This window comes from Opisthorchis viverrini, assembly GCF_000715545.1.
Source record: "Opisthorchis viverrini unplaced genomic scaffold opera_v5_496, whole genome shotgun sequence".
In the NCBI taxonomy this organism is placed as follows: domain Eukaryota; kingdom Metazoa; phylum Platyhelminthes; class Trematoda; order Opisthorchiida; family Opisthorchiidae; genus Opisthorchis; species Opisthorchis viverrini.
Window position 1 is genome coordinate 205260 of NW_008752159.1, and position 10480 is coordinate 215739.

The 10480-nt window shown below is 45.3% G+C and overlaps 1 protein-coding gene across 1 annotated transcript; it reads left to right on the forward strand.

Moving 5' to 3' along the window:
* Positions 1 to 4534: 4534 nt before the first annotated feature.
* Positions 4535 to 4756, forward strand: T265_11440 (hypothetical protein; the record flags this gene model as incomplete). The annotated part of the gene is made up of 1 exon (XM_009178096.1): positions 4535 to 4756. The coding sequence occupies one exon, from the start codon at positions 4535 to 4537 to the stop codon at positions 4754 to 4756; it is 222 nt and encodes a 73-aa protein (XP_009176360.1).
* Positions 4757 to 10480: the final 5724 nt, after the last annotated feature.

A 10480-nucleotide genomic window follows, 5' to 3' on the forward strand; every position in this document is an offset into this window, starting at 1 on the left:
ACGGCAGCCCGACGTGAACTCTTGTAAACTGACCTGAATATAGAGCATCAGCTTGCCTTTCCGTGTGGTCGTATGGCAACACTTCTCAATTGATTTGCACTTAGCCGTGCCGCCGTTGGCCGTTACCGATTAGTTTGTATTGAACTCAATGAATTTGATATACTCATTTTTTACAGGTTGACGTTTTGAACCGTCGGTTCCTGTCACGATACTGTCCGTAGAAGCTAATCGATTTTCGAGCGAGGTCTACTTAAGCATGCTTATTGAAAAAATCGGAGTTTGTTCCTTTGTTTGACTATGAAAACTGTATTTTCTGCTTTCACTTTATCCCGTCTGCTTCTTTTTTCACTTTCTCTGCAGATTATAGCGGATCTAAGTACCTTTCTACGAAAAGTGATACCAGACACTCGGTTAACGATAAAGAAGTATCTAGATGTTAAATTCGAGTACCTGGTAAGTTTTTCTCACAGCCTTCAATTTTCACTATTGACTCGGCACGTTGTACTGCCTCCCTGTGATTCGTTGGTGGATTGGAGCTGAAAATGGAGTAGAAGAAAGTAATTCTCCAATCCATGTGTTTCTAGCTGAAATCCTTTGAGTTGGACCATCTTCACTTGGGCTTTATAGACCTCGCCGCTATGTCCAGTTCTCCTACACTTCTGCAGTCTGTGACTACATCGCGGCCCTGTGTATCCTGTTGTTAGAGACAGTCGCAACAAGGATGAAGGAGGAGAATATTCTTGCACGCGCAGTGCATTGTCCACTGCATTCGCCCATCTCAAATAGCCTTCCATCAAATTTGTTTGACGACAACAGAGCAGCTTCGGTGGAAAAAACTAACGGACTCGTTTCATTTCTTGAGAACAATGAGAAGACGCGATTGGTGATATGTCACATTTCTTCTATTTCCACCAGTCATCTGCATAAAACAGACTTCTTTAGTTCCACCACGTCTAATGTCGGTGAAAAACACAAAATGTTCAAAGGCCAATGTGGCAGTCGGAGAACAGTGCTGAGGTTTTATACACAGAAATATTGCTCCATAAATTTGCTTGTCATCACCTTGCTACTTGATGGCTACGGGAGGGGGTTCGATTACGTGGCGGAACTATGAGTGACTGCGGGATCCATCGATTTGCCTGTATTTGGTAGGTGTCTCGTTGTGGATTGATAACTAGTCGGTTGTAATCGCATTGCACATGCGGGGTTTTCGTTACGTATCCAGTTATTCTTTGACGGAGAGCCTATCTGCTACAAGTGAATATATATATATATATATATATATATACTACATAAAGCAGCTGACGCTATACGAACGCTGAAAACGGATACCAAATGACGAGGCGGACTCAGACAAACTTACCAACGTCCATGATGAAGGGGACCCTACACTGAACAGCACAGAAGCTACAATGAAATGTAAGTAGTTGGCGGAAGCAGCCCTGAACTAACTGGGAACGCACGAGACCATGCACTGATCGAAGTCCCTCAACGGCCGTAGAAACGCCAGTTACGGAAGATGGCAGAGGAACGCCCTGCGTTCCGACACAAGCGACAGCCCTGCATGTTTCTAATTCACCTAACTCAGTGTCAACGAGTAAGAGAGGAAAGCAACACTATTGGGTTTTTTTTATTACCGGGCTATCGGCCCGCCCAAGGGTCCGCAGGAAAACCCCGAACCGCCGACTGACGGACCGTGGGAACGGTTGTGAGCGGACTAAAACAAGGCACCACTATAGACTGCGGATGCCTATCAGAGCCATGTCAGAGACCAGAAATGGAAATATATCGTGATGTTTTGGGCAAACTGGATACGCATCTCAATGAATATTCATCATATTTCGATGGGCGGTTTTTCAATTTTTTGACGAAAGTACTTTCGAAAATTTAACTTCATTGGGCGAATACTGAGGGACTAGAGGATATGAGATATAATTTAGTTGCAGTTACAATTCAGTTGCGCTGTAACAGAATCCCCAACAGTTACAGCTGCCGAGGTACTTGCAAATTCCGTTTGTGGTGAGGCATTCACATTCACCAGCAAGTTGTGACATCATATTTCATTAGACACCATTTTCCAATCCCAGGTTTTCCCTGGCATGGAAATTCACCCACTTGATCAAATTCACTATGCAGATAACTTGCATAATACCGCATTACACATGAGCATTTCAATCCGAGGAGAAATAACCTATGGCGTTTTGTACCTTTATTTTGCTTCCATTATAACACCAGGTATTTGTCGATTGCATAATTGTTTTTTGTTTGAATATGAAAAGCTTCAATAACGCGCACTTGTACAATTTCACGCAATACAAACGTGGTCACGGGCTCCGTCTCTCTTCTGATTTCGCTCGCGGTCATTCGCGATTCTCATGTGCTAACTCTTGTATCAGAACATGTCAGAATTTCTTCGGAATATATATTTATGTGGGAACTGTTCAGAAGAGGACCCCTGGACAGCCATGAATAAATTATTTTTCATTCGCTGACCTGGGCCAGCGAAGAACTATCTTAAACAGAACAATTATTAGCGAGTCTATTCCATTTGACCTCTTAATTATTGTGCACCCAATCTAGCGTCGTTATTTTTATCCCTTTGCCACACAACTCCTGGCAAGGTACCTTGGTGGCTAATCAGACCACTACAAACCTCGAAATCTTCGTAGTTTCTGAGAGATCTTTTCCATCCGCCGAATACTGTTTGGCCATCTCCTGCCCGGATACACGGATACAGAATCCTGTGTTCTCGCAACGCTGTAAGCGCTGATGCGAATAGTCACACTGATAGAATAATTCGTGAAATGCGGAATGCTTGTAGGATGCTCAAGGAGGTAAGCCTTGCAGAGGATTGAAGTGTGGTCGTAGGACGAGTCTTTCGTTGCACCTTATCATGTCACCCTGGAAGTGTTCCGGTCCCTTTTAGTGCAGGCGGAGTTCTCCATTGGACATGACAAATAATTACAGACTGCGTAGTCGGCCTGTTGTTGTCGCCAGTAGTTTGTGGTTATTTGTATGCTTTGTGAGCCGCTTATTGCGAACCCATCAACTGAGGCCTACCCAGACCGGCGAAGGGGCCGCAACTCTGTGTTGAAACAGCCGTCGTTGATTGCACAATACAAAAACGATAACCTAGGTGACGCACATGTTTAACATGCGGCTAGATTTCCACTGGCAAGCTAGAGCCTACATCAATCACAGAGAACAGACCAACGAACGAGTAGTATGCGCCCATCACCTATGACGGGAAAAGCCAACGGTTCCACCCGTACGAGAGGAAAGGCCTAATTTTACCGAGTGTTTAAATGAGTATTCGTGCCCTGTCAGGAAAGGTACCGCACACTCTGTGCACATTGTCACGTTAGCTTTTGGGATGCCGAAATGAGGCGAAGATATATTATTTTTATGAAGGAAACTACTCCAAGATTACTAAGACCTTCTCGGCAACCCAATAGAGAGGCGCATTTCTTGATCCTTCGTTAGACTCATGTTTTTTAACCCCAATTATCGAAGTGTCAGTATGTGGGAGGCAACTGACAAGCTCTATAAAGTGAGCGGTGAAGTGGTGACAGCCTCTGAGGCATCACATGGGCGATGTCATCTTCAAATGCTAACCCGTTTTGTGTTATATCCCCTAGCTGATGCTGGCTGAGTATTAGACTCTGAAAAAAACGATAAATGCTTCTAACGCATGATCTCTTAGTATTGCACGAAAAGACCGGAATCAAACGAAGGGTGAAACTGATAGTAAATTAATTGGTCGCTCAGCTAACTTTAAGGTGTGTGCTTACTTAGCCGAAGCCGCGGCTTAGCTTGAACATCATATCAAGATTGCAGCTGCGGTCCGGTAGGTACAGTTTCGTGCTGCACACTAGATCACTATCTTCACTTTCTTAAGGCTGGCACTATAAAGCATTGGTACTGGTATTGTGTTGTTACACTGTGGCTACCGATTTGCCCCTCCGTGAAGCCGAAAATGGTAACACATACAGATTTCGCGGACTAACTGTGCTTGGATTCTGTGCTTTGGTTCCAATCAACATCATGGCATACCGGCCGGGCTTAGACAGCACATATCTACAACAAAACGCGAGCTCAACTTGGGGGCAACCCTTAAAATCGCCACCACACGGCGCTCAGTATTCGCATAATGCCTTTAAATTTTCGGAAAACATGACATGTCCCTGATAGACTACAGCAACCGGACAGTTGAGTTAAGAGTACAAGTTCGAACTTTTTGCCTTATTTAGGCATCACGGGGTGTCGGCGATGTTGGGAAATTATCCCACTATAGTTTTCAGCCACAGACACGGATGATTTAATGAACATTCGAATTTGGTGAGCTGCAAAAATACGAACGTAGATTACTACGGATTTCGGCTCGATCAGATTTGCGACAAAATGCAACCTTTTGGTGAAGAAAGTTTTCCTCCAATTGGAAACGTTTCAGCTGAAAGCATTGCGCGGATAATTAGCAACCCTTCACAGAGCGTGCGGGGTCATCGACACATCGGTGAACAATGCATTGTAAGCTATGTCTTGGCAACAGTGGTCAGGGCGAATAATCGACACGGCGGAAAGCCCACAAAGTCCACAAAATGTGCCCCGAAACCAACGCGATGAAGCCCATCATCCATGGCAAATGAAGGCAGGTCTTCCCTTGAGCACCGCCGGGACAATGTCTACCCTTGGACACTCCACTGCCGATGAAGTTCCCCGGTTGCAGAAACCGAAGTATGTCCACAACCAAGTTTGAATGCTTATGCAGGCCATCTATAAGAGACCAAGTTTGCTTGGGTAATGTAAGTAATGTGCCATGCCCCTTGTGTGATACAACCAGGAAACCAAAGTTTTGGATGGGGAAGTGACCTGATGATACATTTACAAATAACGCCTCCTAAATTAGGTGGCAGAAAATAAATAGATATAGCTGGGCATACACCCTAGCGGAAAGATGTTGAAAACAACCGCTATTACCAATCCCGTGCCCTAATGTCGGAATAATATTCGATAACAGACAACACAGCATACAAGCGAAAGCAGACTTTCCGTGTGCCTCGCAGAATTCAGAGCGCACTTTTGCTATTCACTCCATCCTATCCGATTGACGTTGGGTGAACGTTCACCATCATCGACTGTTGCCTCCTGAAATGCCTGGACACTCGCCATTATCGGTCGTTTCCCAAATGAATGATTGCCCGAGCATTCAACCGAAATGGGCATTTCTGACCTGGATGTTAGGCGGTTTCTCTGCCATGATTTTCAGGTATTTTGCGGTACTCATCAGGTTGACGGATTCTGGGATTATGTTCAGGAATATGACTTTAATAAAAGTTTGGCGCGTGGATTTACTAGCACAGTTGCCGCCCGTCCGGGAGCACTTGAACATTTTGTCTATGATATACTAGTCAGACAACGTGGATTTTTTCGACTTCTAGTTCTTGGCTGCGAAGTCTCATGTGCTCCAAGATTAGGCAGATTGTGTATGTACTCATCGTGTAGATGAAGTGTAGGACGTTGACAGTGACCTCCAGTATATCCGTTCTCTTACGTTGGTAAAACGCTGGAACATTGAATAACCGCACTGGCAACTCAGCGTACCGGTCTACACGGATGGCACGCTCAAGAGTATCTAAGGACTGCGGACGCATTTCCGGACACATGCGGGCGTTTCCCGAACGATTTTTGGTTACACCACCGAAGCGAGCAATCACGGTTGCGCGTGCAACACATACATGCGCCTTGAAATAAGGTACGAATCGTGAATCCTTTGTGCATAGCGGGTCAAAACGGAATTTTTGTGCTTATAATATGATAGATGGAAAACTTACTGTACGTCATGGTGCTTACGAGCCGTGCGACGGTGTGTGTTGGACGTTTGCAGAAGGCGTGTATGATCAAAATACATGGACGCTGTATGATATGTACTAGTTTTCTGATTGCATTTCAAACGAAAGACGCCACAGCATTAGGTCACCACCGAACACAAACCTGGCTCATCGCATTTTCGCCGCAAATATGCCCATGGCGAACGTCTTCACTGGATCCTATTTACACAACATCTTCCTGAACAAGCCAGAATGTTTACTCACAGGAGCGAACCGCTCGCTCCCAAAAGAGACGTAGACCACGGGACACGCGGTACCCATGACATATGCGATTAGGATGGTGTAGAGCCTCTTTATGCAAGCCCACCCCTGCTGTTTCAAAAAGACCCATTCAAATATGTTATCCTCATATGTATTTTTGACATTCACGAAGTGAAGTGAAGGGAAGTGATGGATCATCGCTATCCGCTGCCATCTAGCAAAGCATATATGGCCGTAGTGACCTTTTGGCTGCAACGTAGGAAAACATCGGGCTGACAAGAATTAGCCGTGGTTAAAGGGGAGTCACCCACCAAGCTAAAGCCCGAATATCCGTCGCCCACACAGCAGAGCAGTTTGACACATTCGTCGGCATTTGTACACCTGAATCTATGGGTTCCCTGTCTCCAAAATTTGCATGTCTATTGCTCATTTGACCATGGCACTGCATAAGCTCGACTCGTATCTGGTTAACCGTCGAGTTTCAATAACTCGATCGGTCAAAACCTTGGCCAGCCCATGATTGTGTCCGAAATTAGAAGGGGTGATTGAGGGCCGGTTTCCATGACTTCCTAGGCGAAACCGTAGTGAACAACCAATGCTTCGTTTCCACCTTGCCATTGGGAGCTAGGTTCAACCTTCCATCTTTTTCCCATCCCTTGACTTTTGCTTGGTTTTAGAGGGTCAACCACTTCATCCATAGTAAACCTAAACGCAAGGCAGAACTGCGTTCATGCTTTTTCCCTCCAAGTGCACAAATATAATACCCCTATCTTCCAGGCATTCATTTAACTCTCCAATACTGTGAAGGATTCAAACCGGTCAGCTATCAATCCCTCATTTAACATATTTGACATCGAACCTACCAAATGCTGAATCACAGAAGTGTAACTTCAAAGGTGAACGCCGAAAAAATACAAAGAAAGATTAAGCGGTGCAGATGTCGGACAGATTACGGTTAATTAAGTTTGATCATAGATGCAGGGACATAAGGTAACAGGCAATAAAACAACCGTGTCTACATTGTGGACTCAAAATGGGACAAATCGTAAAAAACGCCTTTTCAAAGCACTATGCAAAGAGGCAGGCCGTGGCGGGAAATAGCAGAAATCCTAACTATTTTTCTGAGGTGACAATACCTGATTTCATATACTCTAATCGATGTTCAGGTGGAGATGATAGGTGTGTTGTCGATGAAATGGGTGTGGGCACATTTATTATGAAATAAGCCATTGGCTTAATTGTGCTCAACCAAGGTAGCTTGAAGCATTCGGGTGTGTGAGATCAGAGAAAAGCGTGAGATATCTGATGAGGCTGCGTTTTTGCACGATGAAATAACATGAGAATGGCACTGTAACAGCCTAAAGATTACCGTGTAGGCTTCGAAAACAAATAGCCCGTGAGTTATCCTACAGCGTGTATTTGGTGAGTGAGATGCTCGGTGCAATGCAACTTGGTTTTGTTTTTCCCACCTGCAAATTTGTGAAAGAATTCTTTTGTTGTTCAGTCCCTCAACGGAGTTCGTAAGCGTAGTTTGTCAAGTCATCCCCCTCAAACACAACTTTTGTGATAACCTCTGTCAGTTGGCATAGACTCAATCGTGGCCAAGATAACTTCAGGCTGCCCTCTACAGCGATCGATGGACCACAACAGATGTGGGCGAAATGGGCTTCCGTAGAATGTAAAACGCGGTGTACGATGTCACACCTGCAAGTCCTGGCTCGGGTTTACAAGACGATACCTGAATACTTGGATACTTGACGCAAAACTGGCGCTAATTCCCAATGCTCTGGAAGATATAAACACAAAGAACACAGCAACCTGGACAAAATCTGCTAATGCTCTTTCCTTCCTAGTGGACAGGCGCACAAGGGAGAGCAGTCTGGTCATTTTGGGATCCTTCTCGAAAAAAATACACCTACGATGCAGACACAGTAGCTTGATAGTAGCGTCCCCACAAAACCTGACCACGAATCGCTTCACGCAAATTGGTGATGACAGGTTGGAAGCAAGCAAAAGCTTGCAAAAGAAAGGCAGTCAAACAAACCACATAAGCTTTGCGAAATCAGAAATCCACTGGCTAGCTCCAAATTGCAATCTGTGGAAGGGGGGCTCTTGGGAGCACAACTAAAAGAAATACTTACAGTTGCTGACATCCAACGCTGGGGACCTCACAGCCGCACCATATCAATCAAACCGCGCCAAAAGGCCAAAGAAACCGAACGGACTCATCTTTGTTCCAAATACTTGAACAATGGCAAATCCAGTCGTTTAAATCTGACCCCTACGAGCGACCTACTGGTAATAGCGGTCGGAATTTTTGCACTCCAGATGATCACTCACTTACTAAGAAGGTAAAAGGTTCATGCAGATCAGGCTCCCACACTCCGAAGAAAACCCTGCAAATGAAAGTGTTCTGAGAGCCACTAAAAGGCGAAACAAACAAGTATGCCGTAGTGGTCAATTCAGAAACTTGGTCTCAAAACAGACGTACAGTTATTAAATTTGCCACATATCTGGTTGTTCAGATCTCGGCTACTCACATTCGCAGGAAGAAGAGATAATGATGGGATGCTTTCCCACAGCATAATTAAGCCTTTTCCACAAAGGCTGCGATAATAGAAAATCAGTTGGCTTTGAACAGTCTTCCATAATCGCACTCACAGTGACTTGGCTCACACCAGATGTTTCTGACGTGGAGATCTCAAAAAGACGGCTGCTCCGTTTTTCAAGCTGACTCAAAACGAAGGGGGCTGGCAGGGTTCCTTTTTACATACATGCGACCATGCCCAACGCAAATGTCTTTTGTCATACAACTCCTGCACCTTTTTGTCCAAACTCCGCTGCGCATGACCGATTGTTTGCTCCTCGGCGTGGTCTACCGTTGCCCGTCGTGCCCCGCAGAAGATGACCAATTCCGCATTTACACCGTTGAGCAACTCTCCTCTAGGTGCCACTTCAAACACCCTGATGCTAGATGATTTCATCGCTCCAAAGACACTCCGGCTGGAGCTCCAGCGCGTCGAATCAAGTGGACTTTTTGCAGCGGCACTGAACAGAGTCGTTCAACAGAGCGCTTGGACTCAACATGTCTGCACCCACCAGCTACCATTCAGGCCAAATACCATCCCTTTTTGATTCAATCAGCTCCGAAGAAAAACACCTCGTGAATCAAGCGATGCATATCGCTCCATTGTGACATGGTGACCGCGGTGTGTTGGTCCTTGATTTCATCCGTTCTTGGGCCAGAAATCCCGAACCTAAAAGGTGAATTCGAAACTTCCGCCATGTGGACTTCTTAGAAATGCGCATATTATTTGAACCAAGCCAAATTGACCAGTTTCAACGGGAGGCCGAAATATGACATTCGTCCAGAAAGTTAGAGAGGCTCACTCGATGTTCCTCCAAAAAACAGCACGCAGTCGGACGGGCCGCAGGCTACGCAAGAGGATTCGGCATCTTCTGGAAGAGGTCCCAAATTTTTTCAAAACACTGACTCCAGGAGATACCGAAAATGAGTGGGCGGTTCGTAAACGCGCAACCACTGTAAACCAGAAGTCTGTCAGTAGAACGTACGGAAACAAGTAACCATTCTAGACTTCGCCCGGAAAACAGGATTGCACTCACTTACTACATGAGACAGTGCCGCGGAAATAAGCCAACTACGTTCTCCTTGAGGGACGGGGATGGTGAACCCACGGGTAACACACTAATGGTGTCTGAGGTCTGCGGAGAACATTAAGCAGTTCTACATTCAGCACCAGCGTCCTCATCATATCCAATAATAATACCAATACTACTACTAACAAGAACAATATTCCCAACTAGTTGGTAGCATACCGTCAAGCGTGATCATAGTATTACAGTCAGAATAAGAGTATGACTGACGGGGGTTGCGATTAGCGGGAATTTCCTGGAGAAGGGCAATAAAGTAGACAGTGGTGACTAACGAAGTAGACTTCATCACAACTGAGGTGGCAGGGGTACGGATACAAAATTACAAGGGCTCTTTATCCACTATGGAGAACATACCAGATGACATAAGATCTTATTAGGATTCAAAAATGGCAGGCAAAAACAATACGAGTGGGGGTACAACCAAAAGCTTCCTGCCTGGAAAGTGACAAAAGACAGAAAAGCTTCAAACTGCAGGAAGTGTGGAGTCAGAATAATGGGTCTGGAGAGGCAGCAGAACTGCCACATGGCGGGCCAATTCGAACTAAAACCCAAAACCGTCATTAGGGATTCATGGTCTTGAGCTGTTGGGCGTAAAACCACGGAAAGAATAAGTGGGGATGGTGAATTGGGGTAATGTGAAGTACAGACAAATGGTAGTGGGAAGCTCAGAATCACAATGGGCAGTGAAAATTGCGCGACCCACTAATGTTGCTGTC